The 14,084-nt window shown below is 46.0% G+C and overlaps 1 protein-coding gene across 1 annotated transcript; it reads right to left on the reverse strand.

Moving 5' to 3' along the window:
- Positions 1-1,084: 1,084 nt before the first annotated feature.
- On the reverse strand, positions 1,085-4,117 carry ptger4a (prostaglandin E receptor 4 (subtype EP4) a). The gene is made up of 3 exons (XM_056282441.1): positions 4,075-4,117; positions 3,048-3,925; positions 1,085-2,654 (listed from the first exon to the last, which is right to left on the reverse strand). Exons 2-3 carry the CDS (start codon positions 3,828-3,830, stop codon positions 2,064-2,066), a joined length of 1,374 nt encoding a protein of 457 aa, XP_056138416.1. The 5' UTR covers positions 3,831-3,925; positions 4,075-4,117; the 3' UTR covers positions 1,085-2,063.
- Positions 4,118-14,084: the final 9,967 nt, after the last annotated feature.

Raw genomic sequence — 14,084 nt, forward strand, 5'->3', positions numbered from 1 at the left:
GAGGTCATGAGACGATCCTGCGGAACTGTAGCAGGAACACAGAAGCAGAGCGAGTGTGCGACACTTCAAGATTATAGCAGTAGTTCCGCATGATGTTGATAACATATCAAGACAGCTGATTGTTGGTCTGACCACAAATGTGAAATCATCTCTCGTGGGTTCGTTTCCCATCATGTTGCAGCGAATTCGGGGGGGGGGGGGGGGCAACCACAGGAACTGCCGCGGCCGAGACGCGAACCCGTATCGCCCGCACCGCAGGAGACATTGCTAACCGCTCGATTAAAGGCTCAGACCCGTTAGCCAACGGCCAACGTGTCCACTTATCCATTGCACGTTACAATATTATACACATATTCTCGTGCCAGACTGGATGCATTCATTACATGTACACAATGTTGCTTTAAATGTCTTATGATGGTTTGCATGTTTTCAGATTTGCAGAGATTAACTAGGTCAGTAGGGAAAAAAGTAATAAAAATAATTGAAATAGGGCGATTGTAATGATTCACAGCTGATTTAATTGATTCATTTTGATTTCCTTTTAACGTTCTCACATGGTCTTTGCTGAGAAAAAATACAGAATATGCACATAAAATGTGTAATTAAAGATTTGATTCAAAACAGATTAAAAGATCCTTTTAGAAATAGGCTGGAAGACGTTTTTGTCTGCTCATCATTAGCAGCTGTACCATTTCCATGATAAAGGATGTTCATCTGTGTGGATTCAGGCCATAGACTAAAACATTTGGCTTTAAAAACTCAAATAAACATGAGCTCAGAAGTTCAAACTTCGTTCATGTAGTGAATATATACTATATATATATATATATATATATATATATATATATATATATATATATATATATATATATATATATATTCTCTCTCTCTCTCTCTCTCTCTCTCTCTCTCTCTCTCTCTCTCTCTCTCTCTCTCTCTCTCTCTCTCTGAATGCCTTAGCTTGGAGATAAATGTTCATGTCCACAAGCAGCAGTGCCACTATTCAAAATCACAGGAATAACATGCGTGAGTACTTTCTCAGGGTAGGTTTTGCCTTTAAATTGGCATGGCAAGATTTATTAACTGGAACCTTCTCATAGAGAAGAACAAAATCTTTATTTCTGAGAGAATTTACACAACAATAAACATTAGGAACATGTTTTGTTTTTGTTTTTTTCCTCTACACTACAGCTGACTCTTATGGGTGCATTTCTCAGAGTGTAAGCCGTAGGACATCCTCTTTACCGACATTACACCAAACATTAGCTGGCAGTGGAAATAGCATTGTACATTTCCAGTCACATGTAAATGGTTTGCTATTAGCGGCAATGAAAGGCATTTGCTAGTCTCTTTATGACTATGGTGCAGGGATCACTGTAGCCCCACTATATAGGGAAAGAAGAACATCTTTGGGATTATTGGAGACGACATGATTGTGTGTACTCCCAGGCCAAGAGACAAGGGTGTTTTACCAAGACCACAATACTTCACTCTATATCTGTCATGGAACTAGAACAACACCTATTGCACATCTTACAAATACAGCAGAGTAGGTGAAACTATTTGACGCTTGCTCAGCAATACAGTGGTACCACACATACCAATGATTACTCATGAGGATTTTATTCAGTGCTCTCTGATTTTCTACTCGGACCACAAGCTTATGACTCAGTCATTCTGGATTACTGCCACATGGACTTCACAAAGTCAAGGTTTCCACAATGTCTGAACAAAGATAATCGAAATAGCTGTGCCACCCCTGATATGCCAGTCATTAAGAAGTTGGTCATCTTGGTTATAGCCAAGCCTGTTTTTGGGCAAAATGACAAAAAACAAAATACAGTCATATAGTTGTAAATATTCATTGCAGAGGTAGCTTCATATTGAAGGTGAGAACACAGACTTCTTCCTCCATTTACAGACCTCACAAAATGGCCCAAATTGTATGTGCACTACCCTGTTTGCGAGAGGTTTCTAACATAAAGTCCTCGTTGCTTAGATAACCTCTGAGCAGTTTGAAAACTGTCCTTTTAAACAAGAGTCTCGCAGACACCACAGAAGCCTCAGATACATTTTTCCTCCACTGCCCCAGAGTTTAGTGATACCTGAAGTGCTGGGTTTTTTGGGCAGGACTGAAAAACCACGCCGGCTGAGAGGTCTTCAACACCATTAGTCCCATTTTCTCCACTTTGAACCTCAGTGCTGCCTTGCTGCAAGGAATAAGAAGCTTGAGAATGTCTGTCTAACGAGGGCCTGGGCCCAGACTGTGTTTGAGTCTCTGTATGGCGACAGCTTCTGGTGCACACCTCACGTCCCTCGGGGAGGTACAGAAAAGTCTGGGAGTTGCTGGTGACATCTCGCAGGTCATGGGGTACCAGGGAGTGGGAGTTGTGTGCCGAGATGATGGAGGACAGTTGGTGAGCATTTATGCAGTGGAAGTTTCCCTGTCCCTGCTGCCTCCGTGCTCCCATTTTGCAAAAGAGGTACTTGATTTTCTCTATGAGTTTGAGGAGCACGGCCTTGCGAAGGAGGATGTAGATCCAGGGGTCCAGAATAGGGTTGAAGGAGGCGAAACGTATGGCCCTTAGATCAGGATTCTTGTCCAGCCGTAACTCCACGGGAGTTTTATACAGTTGGTTCAAAAACACCTGTGCCTGCAAGAGAGGAGGGAAATAGGGAGGGGATGAAAAAGTGAATAACTCAAATTGAGTGTGTGTGCATGTTTGTGTGCACGTGTGCGCGCGCGCGCGCATTTGTGTCCTCTGAAAAAGAGTTTGGAAGAGTAGCAGAGAAAGTGGGCAGTATAGCTTGACAATGGGTAGAAAAACATTTTACACCTGAATTCAAAGCTATATAATCTCATTTCTGACGACACGCTTGGAACTGGATCAAAGTAGGACCGATCAGAGGGAAAAGAAGAAGAAAAGAAAAAAGATCCATTTCACAAGAAAGTTGTGCCTCGGTGCTCAAAAAGGGCACCGTGCGTAAAACGCGAGCGCGGTGTAAGAAGGCGACCACACTGAACAGGGGAAGCGCAACAAACTTACGACAAGCGGAATGGAGCAGATGAGGACCACTGCCGATGTGCCAATGAGCAGTATGACCATCTGGATTTCTGCACCGGCCAGATGTCCGAAACTACGTCCTCTCCTCCTCGGGTCTACACTCCTCCCCACGTCGGTTCCCAGAGACAGCCTGCGAACGAAGAGGCGGTGCATCCGGATGAGAGCCCCGCACACCAGCACGTTGCAGATGACGGTGAGGAGGATGAGAATGGAGCTGAAGCCGGCATACATGTAGGAGAAGGCGGCGTCGCTGCTCACGTTGCTCCTCCATTCAATAAAACACCACGTCTGCGGGTATTGTTTCTTCACTTGTCCGAAACCCATGCCGGGCAGGGCGCAGAAAAGCGCGTTGGAGATGTAGATCGCGACGAGCGTCAACCCCGCCAGTCTCTGGTCCACGTAGTCGTTGTAGAAGTACGCGTGATTGATGGCGATGTATCGCTCTATCGACATCGCGCATATGATGCTGAGTCCAGCCAAAGAGAAGAAGAGCATGGTGAATCCAAAGTACTGACACAGCAGGTCCCCCCCGGGCCAAGACCCCTTCACGTAAGTGGCGATGGTGACTGGACTGGCGAGGAGCGTCCCCAAGAGATCCGTGACCGCCAGTCCACACACCAGAGTGTAAAACGTGGTCTCCTTCTGCTCTTTCCGGGACTTACACAGGACCACTATGGCGATGACGTTCCCCACCACACCGAAAATGAACATCACGGACGGTATGGTCGGCACCATGGTCCTGCCTGTCATGGACTGACTGCTCATTGTGATCCTCTGCAGCTCAAGACGCCTGCCGCCGATGTCTTATCGCCAGCGTGTCCATTCTACGACTGGCGTCTTACGACCAGCACAACGACGACCTATGAACATGTTGACACGAGAGGAAAAAAAAACTTCTGTTAAATACACCTGCTTCTCAAAAACTGGCCCGTAAGTTGCCATGAACTGTGTGCTTGTACAGCAGAAGTGTGTGTGTACTCTCAGATCCCCGGAGTCAGACTAAACTCACCACGGCCGAGACCAGAGCAGTCGACAGTCCTCTGACATGTGAGATTAAATTGAAGTGTGTGTCTGACTTCAAGTTCCCCTCTGCAGAGCTCAGTCCCACCCCTTCATCCCCCCCCCACACACACCACCCAATCTGCCCTGTGTGTGCACTCTGTGCACACACATGTGTGTGCACTCTGTGCACACACATGCGTCACGGCAAAATAATAGGTGGCTCAAAGCGGATGACAACAGACTAAAACGTGCAATAACTTGTCACCGAACACTTGCTCCGCATGGAAATTGACATAAAAGCGTGAGAAAAGGCAAGCTGAGGCGAACCTACCTCCAAAACTAAAACGATATCTAAACATATTGAATAGGGCGATGGATGCGTAGACATGTCAGCGTGCTGAGTCTCGCCACTCCGTGCCAGTCGCTGTGGGTAAAAAGTCAGGTCCATGTGGAGCGTCCTACAGAACCGCCGCGGGCAAGTTTCAGTCGGATGGCGCCCTAAACAGATACTGCCAACGCACTCATCACACCAGTGACCAACAATATATCCACTAAACCAAACGCTAGACATTGACAAGGAAGCCAAACGCTTTTTGGAAATCCAGTTTTCCATCTCCGAGCATAATTTCCTTACTCGCATAGTTTACCTTACTAGATAGACCACCGTGTCCGGTGTTGTGATGAGCTTTTTCCTGGACGGCTGTTCCCCTCACAGCGTAGCACACCTCAGCACAAGCCACGCATGTCAGCGACACAAATGTAACCGGGTATTTTCTTGCCCGGTGCGGGATTCGATACGGGGTGTACTGCACCCCCGTGTCTATATATAAATGTAAAAATCTGAAAATATTGGTTAGTAGTTACCAGAAAGCAGTTCATTTAAATGACCCTCCAGGTTTCGTTTGGAACTGTAACCGGTTATTTTCTTGCCCGGTGCGGGATTCGTTACCGGGTGTACTGCACCATAAGGCGACATCTCTAACCGCTCGGCTGAAGTGCCAGACCCATTAGCTAGGGGCTAACGTGTCTTATTAGTAGTTTACAGTCGTCACTCTCCCCGGAAGCGCGCCCTTGCGCTTGTTCTTCCCGCGCTCCGAAGAGACTTCTGAGGATCCGCACACTTCCGGATCCCGCCGCTGCCACCAATGTAACCGGTTATTTTCTTGCCCGGTGCGGGATTCGATACGGAGTGTACTGCACCACAAGGCGACATCACTAACCCCTCGGCTAAAGGGTCAGACCCGTTAGCTAGGGACTAACGTGTCTTACTAGTAGTTTACAGTCGTCACCCTCCCCGGAAGCGCGCCCTCGCGCTTTGTCATTCCGCGCTCCGAAGAGACTCCTGAGGATCCGCACACTTCCGGATCCCACCGCTGCCACCAATGTAACCGATTATTTTCTTGCCCGGTGCGGGATTCGATATAGGGGTGTACTGCACCACAAGGCAACGTCACTAACCACTCGGCTAAAGGGTCAGACCCGCTAGCTAGGGACTAACATGTCTTATTAGTAGTTTACACAAATAACAATGCCGTTTCTGCCCCAATAAGATGCTGCAAAGTTCATGATCATAATGTGCTGCTGGAGGGTGGGGGGGGGTGGGAACTATCACGCCAACAACTCACGATCACAACGACAGATCCTGAATCTACCTACAAATTACTTTTGCAATTCATCACTTAACGTCTGAAAGAGATCCTGTCGTTTGTTTTCCTCGCTAGATTTATCTTCTTCCTCTGAACGTTTGAGAGGAAGGGTATCCTCTCGATAACCTCGTGACACACTGTACGCTGTATTTGCACAGGCAAATGAAAAGAAAAAAAAACATTCTTATCTTCTCATTTATATACAGACAGAACCTTATTATAGCTTGTGGGAAACCACGCGGGGTGACATTTTCCTACAGTCACGATATATCTGCTGCTGAAGAGAGAGAAGACAGGCTCCTCCGTACATAAACCAGTCAAACGGAGCCAAAAGCTGCTGAACGGGTGGTGTTGATCCTGGCACGACCGGCTGTGGCGTGGCAGGTCGATTGTCACCGGTTGGGGAGGACAGACCGCCGGCCGGGCAACAACAAAGTGTTGGATGGCCCCAAACCGTCTGCCAACCCATTTGTCAGATTTAAACGGCGGTTCAGCTCAGAAAACAGCATAAGAAACTTGCGTCACATCCTGTGTCCTCTACAGTATCTGACGGAGTCTATTTACACTGGTGGGGGGGCACAACTGGCCCCAGCTCATTTAACTCTCAGGGACTGAAACCTTGAGCCTTCGTCTGTGACGTGGCCGTGCCGGTCTGACACACTTGTACGCACACTTGTTTTCCCTCGTGCCAATTTGGGTTATTTATTTGAACAGGGAAAGGGAAAGACCTTCTCTGGCCCTGGATATTTTATAGTCTTGAAGTTGTTAGAACGTTATTTCATTACATGAATTTGGCCTTCGACCCCCTGTTTAACATGGCTGTTATATAATGTGTTTGTGTGTGTGTGTGTGTGTGTGTGTGTGTGTGTGCTCTCTGTCAGTGAGAGTCTGAGTGCATACATACGTTCTTATGACTTCATTAGAATGTGTTTGTTTTGTGTGTGTGTGTGCGTGTGTGCGCGTGCGTGTTTGTCTGTTTTGGGTCTTGCAGAATGTTCAGTAAGTAGATTTGGAAGATTAGCGTCCCCATGAATGTGCTTTTCCTGGATTTGTTTGCCACAGTCAGATAACCTGCAGTCTGGTTGTGCTCCATATTTTGGATAATGACCACCGGCACAGCTGGAAAAAAAAAACAAACTATGTTCCTGCGACTCAAACTTTAGGTAACGTAGATACGCAATCACGCTAGTCAGTCGGGTCGTTTTTTTGTTTATCCATTTGTTTGTTTTTTTCGGGTGCACTATGTGGCCTGACTGAAATCCAAAACACACTATTTCTTCCAACAGCTTAATTCCTGAACTAAACAATGACAACATTGTGTCTTGGAGAGGCTTTGTTGGGTCTGTGTAGCCATGAAATACCCGTCCCAGGAGAAGGGCCCTGAGCCTGGGCACTCAGAGGAAAACATCCCGTGCTGATATTCCTCCATCGGTTGTTGTTGCTGATTTGATTTTGCTTCTCAGGACATGAGGGACGACGAGACGGGAGGAAATACAGGGGCCACAAATCAACGGCGCACTGTGTGCGCAGCGACACTCTGTGTTACTCCTTCAATTCAAAACGGTGCGTCTGTCTTTGCTCTTAATACCTGGGTTGAGCCTTTGATTTGTAATCCACGCTTCCCTCTTGCCACAGGCCTTTCTGTTTAGAAACACAACAGCTACCTGCAGACTGAAACACAATTATTACTCCATTTCTGTGGACAGGTACAGTCATATTCCTTCGCTTGTGGGATAGGTGAGCGATACCTGACCCCATTCCAGGGTTATGTCTCAGGATATTCTCAGGGACGTGTTGAGCTCAAACCCATACATTTCGGGCAAGCAAACGCAGATAAATGGTGGTATGTATTGGGACGTTTGTGAAGACGTTGACTATGATGCCCCCCCGCCCCGCCGTATGCACACATTTCCGGGCTGTGTTGGTTGAGAAGTTGGATAAGTTGATGAAAAAGTAGAGAAGCTAACTTTTCAGTCTCTTTATATGTGATTAATGTTTGATCTGTTTTATTAAATTGTGCATCGGAACTTAGAAAAGCCGCCGGCCTGTTTCTGGTGAGTCCCTGCATGACAAATACCACAGCCGGCAGCCATACCAACATGTACCCTGGCTCTGCCAAATGATGGGAGCTAAGCAGGTTTGGGCTTGGCTAGTACTTGGATGGAAGACCTCCTGGGGAAACTGAGTTGCTGCCGGAGGTGCTGTTGGTGGGCCAGTAGGAGGCAATCTTACCTCTGGCCCTAATAAAAACAACAAATATCAAATGTCAATGCCCCGGTACAGTGACGGGGACACTGTGCTGTAGGAGATGCCGTCCTTCCGATGAGACGTTAAACAGCGGTCCTGACTCGTGGTCATTAAAGATCCCACGGCACTTATCACAAAGAACAGGGGGTTCTCCGGTGTACTGGCAAAATTCACAACCTGGCTCTCTCCATCTGGCCACCTAATCATCCCCCCATGTTATTGGCTCAAAGATTCCTCCCTCTCAAGCTGAAGTGTGGTGAGTGTTCTGGCGCAAAATGGCTGCAGTGCATCACCCAGGTGGGTGCTACACATTGGTGGTGGTTGAAGGGAGTTGCCCCCTTCAATGTGAAGTGCTTTTGGTGTCTAGAAAAGTGCTATATTATCCATCCATCCATCCATCCATCCATCCATTATCCAAACCGCTTATCCTGCTCTCAGGGTTGCGGGGATGCTGGAGCCTATCCCAGCAGTCATTGGGCGGCAAGCGGGGAGATACCCTTGACAGGCTGCAAGGCCATCACAGGGCTGACACACACACACACTTAGGGACAATTTAGTACGGCCAATTCACCTGACCTACATGTCTTTGGACTGGGGGAGGAAACCGGAGCACCCAGAGGAACCCCATGCAGACACGGGGAGAACATGAAAACCCCACACAGAGGGCGTCCCGGGATGACCCCCAAGGTTGGACTACCCCAGGGCTTGAACCCAGGACCTTCCTGCTGTGAGGCGACTGTGCTAACCACTGTGTCACCATGCCGCCCCTAATTTATTATTATTATTTAAATATGCCAGCACGTCTCGATGAGCTTTGGCCCAGACGTAATTTCTGATTGGAACTCGTGTTTTACGGGACATCAAGGAGTGCCACTTCCTTTTGTCTATGGGATTCCCCATCACCCCTACCTTAAGAATCCAAACCAGACAAATGAGAGGAACAAGACCATGTAAAAGGGTGTTGTCCTGAGCACACTTCCTTTTTTTCTCATGTCAGAGTTTAGGAAGAGTTTGTGTATGTCTATTCTGACACTTAGACAAACATCTGTATGCTATCTCACACAACAGAGCAGAGCAGAGAGAGCACTGAGAATCAGACATAAACTGTTTAAACTGGCACCGAGGAGAGGCCCAGACGCAATGCCAACAAGAACACAGAAACACTGTGCATCAGATCTGCCACAGTAGTCACAACAGGATTGGATCAAACCACGGCATGGATCTGTTTCTGCTGCTGCTGATGTCATGGGACTGGGCCGGATCCAAGCCCTCATGTAACCCTGAAATAAATATCATTTTTGTGTGACTGCTGCAAACATGACATTAACTGATGTATTGGAAACTAATGCAGTGTAGAAACAAAACAAAAACAACAAAAGAAAAACAAATTTTTTGGCATTTTTGCCTTTATTGGGTAGAGGATAGTGAAGTGGCAGACAGAAAACGAGGAGAGAGAGAGAGAGAGAGAGAGAGAGAGAGAGAGAGAGAGAGAGACAGACAGAGATAGAGATAGATCGGTACGACATGCAACAAAGGTCACACGCTGGAATCGAATCAGGGACGTTGCAGTTATGTGGCATGCGCCATAACCATTTGGCTACCAGGGCACTAAAAGCGTTCTTTTGATGGCATAACTTTCACTTTTTATTTTCCTCGACAGTTGTCAGCTTGCACACAACAGCCTTGAAAGGACACTTTATCCTGCAGGGATTATGACCGACGAGCTTGCCACAATATGAGAGCCGTTCCAAACTCATTGAATTTAATATGACAGTGAGTGATGTAATGCATTTCACTCGCCAGACAATATACAATAGTTGATACCCAAATTTGACAGCTGGCATACAGGAGACTCGAAAAGGACAGTTTATCCCTTAGGAGGGGAGCGACCTAACCCGTTTTGTGCACAGTGGGCAACAGCTCAATCACAACATTATGGGACGTTACCGTTCAAACTGTTAATTCAACTGTTAATCCATCTAAAACAGTTACGCTTCCACATAGGAAACTGTGAGTGTGGACTACACCACTGCAAGTTGTTAGACAGATCCTTGTGGTAATCATTAATAGGGACAGCACCAGCGTGCTCTATGATAGCAACAATTACAGCTAATTTTCACATGCCCGCGTGGTTTTGGCCACCCAGTAGAGCACAGTGGAAACAAGCACGCAGGTTATTATTCCTGCTGGTGCATAAATTACGGAAATCTTACATTGCTGAAGAAGCACACCAAAAGGCATCAGCAAATGCAAATTGAGAAGTACTGGGTTTGTGTGTGTGTGTCTGTGGGGGGTGGGGGTGGGTAATGATTGACTCGACACTAGATCCCACTCAATCACCTCATTTATATTCTATATACCCAGTGAGAGAGCTAGTTTCGGGGAATGCGGGTTGGGAACGGCTGTGCCAGCTCATTGAAATGGATGTAACTGAATGGGTGCCCGCAGTTGAATTTAGAATGCTGTTTTATATGCAGGCATGGGGGGGGGGGACGAGTTGGGTTTTCATCTCCTGCATCATGGGCGTAATGAAAAAGCACCTTCGAAAGCATTCTATCACTATGATTACCCTCTTTTCCAGTTAGGGAACACTAGGCCTATTCAAGCATATGCCTGCTTCATGAGTCACACTATCATCACAGAAGATGAAAATCTGCAGAATCTATTTATTCCAATTACTTATTATTAGTTGCACAACAACATGTTATCAAACCGATGGCTTACGAAGTCACCTCCTGCTGATGACATATCTAAATAACCATGTCTAATAGCTCAGTTTTTTTTCTTTTTATTAAATTAATCTGCTCATTATTGTCTCTCCTATATGCTGGCTCCATGTGCTCCGCTGATATTCATGCAGGCAAACATTTTTCTTTTCCCAGCAGCCCTGACAACATGCTCCTGGCTTTCAATGAATTTAACACCAGCCATACACGAGAATTTTATTCATGCCAACATATGGTTTGGGTTAAATGGTGACGAGGGGCGGTAACTTGGACCCTCTCCTCATGCTTTTGTGTCATGAGCTTTCTCTGATGCGTCACTAGGGCAGTAGGACAGCTGTGTCATATCTATTCTGGTTGCCTTATGAGAGGCTAAGAACAGCTGGCCCAGCTCATGACTTACATCATCCCACTCGAGACAACATCCACAGGTAGGCAGACCAACACCTCAGCAGCCGGGTGTTGCTTTTGCACAAAGCCCCGGTCACTTAAAGCTGCAATCTGCGACTTTTCTCGTGTATTTATCCATTTGAAACATGATGACAATGTACCGATTCTGTGGGACAGACAATCAATATTACAGTATAGTTCAATGTAGGGGGCAGACAGAACTAGAGCTGGTGCAACCCGGACTACGAACAAGGTGCGGCAGCCATCGTCACTTGTGTGCCGACAGCTCACCACTAAATAGTCCACACCCTTGTCAAAATGGCTTCCTTGGTCCAAAGGTAACACAGGCAGTCTGATGTGTTACAAACTTCCTCAAAATATATTGTAATACTTTTCCATCCATCCATCCATCCATTATCCAAGCCACTTATCCCAATCGGGGTCGCGGGGATGCTGGAGCCAATCCTAGCAGCCATTGGGCAGCAGGCGGGGAGACATCCTGGACAGGCCGCCAGCCCATCACAGGACCAGCACACACACACAGGGACAATTTAGTATGGCCAATTCACCTGACCTACAGGTCTTTGGACTGTGGGAGGAAACCAGAGCACCAGGGGGAAACCCACACTGACATGGGGAGAACATGCAAACTCCACACAGAGAATGCCCCGGGATGACCCCCAAGGTTGGACAACCCCAGGGTTTGAACCCAGGACCTTCTTGCTGTGAGGCAACTGTGCTAACCACTGCACCACCGTGCCATCCATCGTAACACTTTTCTACAGTTAAATTGATAGTTTGTCTAACAGAAGAATCGCCGCATCGGTATCACGCACCAATTGGTGTGACAGGACCAAAAAAATTTCAATGGTGTTGTACGGGGACTGGAGAGCATCTCCAGCCATATTAAGGATGCTGGCTAGCATTATACTAATGCTAACCTGACCCATGATCCAGGTGGAGAAAATTACAGTTTATTAAGGGAGAAATGTTGCAGGATTCCGCTTCAAAAGCTAACGTCAACAGGTATTTTATTTAATGATCTAGCATTTTGTCTATCGAGAAGAAAGTTTTGCAGCTCAGCAGTAGCTACTGGTAAAACCCCTTCGTGCTGGTTAATGTACAAGAGTAGACTGTAACTAGACAACGTCGAATCCTCCGTCAGAAATGCTGAAAACGTTTGGGCTTCGGTTTGGTGTTCCAACACCTGTCCGACACTTGGCCAAACACCCCAAGTGATCCGAATGGAGCAGGAAAGCAGACGGGAAGTTCTTCACCTGCTCCTGAAGGCTTTAAATTAGCACAATTTGCACACAGATTTTGACCATAACTTCTGGTTTGCTCTTTTTTTTTTTTTTTAAAGGTGAAAGAATCTGCCGTTATTTTCTAAAGGATAGTTTTAAGTGAGAATGAAGCGCGGGTGTCTTTAACGTCTTTGATATTTGAGGAGGTTTCTACACCACGGCTGATTGAGAGAGACTAGCAGCTAAATGAATCAGACAGCCAAGAAATCTCATTCCACATCATGTTTGTGCAACTGCCTTGTTTGTTACTGCTTAATATATGAGAGTAATGTGCCCATGTCAGAACATATAAAAGCCACTCGTCCCAAAAACTAATTGACAGATAAATTAAATATTATTTGTTTTCTCTTATCTACAAAGGCCTTATATAATGTTGAATATGTGGCGGCTGTCCTTGATGAATCATGAAGGATTAATAAATATATTTCTCCCTCGACAGTAGAGTTATGGGTGCACGGCCAAGAGCAACACAACCAGCAGCATCTCATCTTGTAATCTGTCCCACAGATCAGCAGGCAGACAAAATGGACGCCCATCACCGACCTCGACCTCGCCTATTCATCACAAATAAATACATCTGTTCCCATTGACCAATTTTGAAACTAGCGAGGAAAAAAAAAATATATTTTTTTAAAGTGTGTTTGCTTAGTTTAAGAGCGGGATCTGATTGTCAACCTTTTGTGGCACCTATGGATTTTTTTTTTCATGGCTCACTTTTTTTTTCTTCTTCGAGGCTCGCAGGAAAAATAACATCCCATGAGATCTGTCCTTGTATGTATTGTATTTGGCGAGAAAGCGCTAGCTTAAGTTTAGTCTCTAATGAAGCTAAATGATTCAGACCATGCATATCTTCCAGTAAAGGATTAATGGCTTGTGCAATAACAAGTCAGTATCCTGGCTCAAAATCAGATCTAATGCATGTCCCTTGTTGAGTTTGTGACATTTGCGTATTTCACATATCCAACACAGTTGATTACCACCAGCTGTTGGCTTTCCTGCAAAAGCCTAAGAGGTCTCTGCAGCCTAAAGCATACATGGACCTTTTTAACACACTTAACTAGGGTTTGGGCATCAAATAACCACTGATCTGGATGCCTAACTTCCTGACTCTTTTCCTGACATCTCACCCCAATGACTTCACAGGCTGTGTTAGCACACCTGTCTGACACTTGGTCAAACATCCCAAATGACTGCCTGCTTGAAATCAACTCACGCCCTGCCTGCCAAGGACAGCAAATGTAAATGTTCTCTTTACTTTTGAATCGGTGATTTCAAAATGTGCTTGTGCGGTGGAAAATGCTGATGCAAGGAAAGGATACAGGGCAAGAATTTAGCGGAGAATGATTAATGGCCCATTTTTATTGCCAGTGACACGTAGTACCTATGAATAACATATACACTAAGACTACATTTTTATTGTACGCAGATGAACTTCCCCACAATATGTCCTGATCCTGCAGGCAGGTGAACGAAGAACCCAAAAAAAGTCAGGAGACAGCTTAGATAATGCCAGTTTTCTTTGTGGTTACACATTAGGAATACATTTGCAGCATTAAATTTAGCATCGCTTAACCACTTACATGTCACTAATGCAGCAGGCAGAGAATTAAACTCAATTGCAACAGAAGACGACTCCTATATGCATTCACCTAAAACCCATACAAGCAAAGGTGATGCAGCTTAAACATCCATCCATCAATTATCCAA

This window comes from Lampris incognitus, chromosome 1 (genome assembly GCF_029633865.1).
Source record: "Lampris incognitus isolate fLamInc1 chromosome 1, fLamInc1.hap2, whole genome shotgun sequence".
In the NCBI taxonomy this organism is placed as follows: domain Eukaryota; kingdom Metazoa; phylum Chordata; class Actinopteri; order Lampriformes; family Lampridae; genus Lampris; species Lampris incognitus.

Coding starts and splice junctions, on each gene's coding strand:
- ptger4a (XM_056282441.1), bottom strand. CDS start 3,830: ATGAGCAGTCAGTCCATGACAGGCAGGACCATGGTGCCGACCATACCG. Junction 2,655..3,047: donor TCTGCTCCATTCCGCTTGTC/GTAAGTTTGTTG, acceptor CCTCTCTTGCAG/GCACAGGTGTTTTTGAACCA.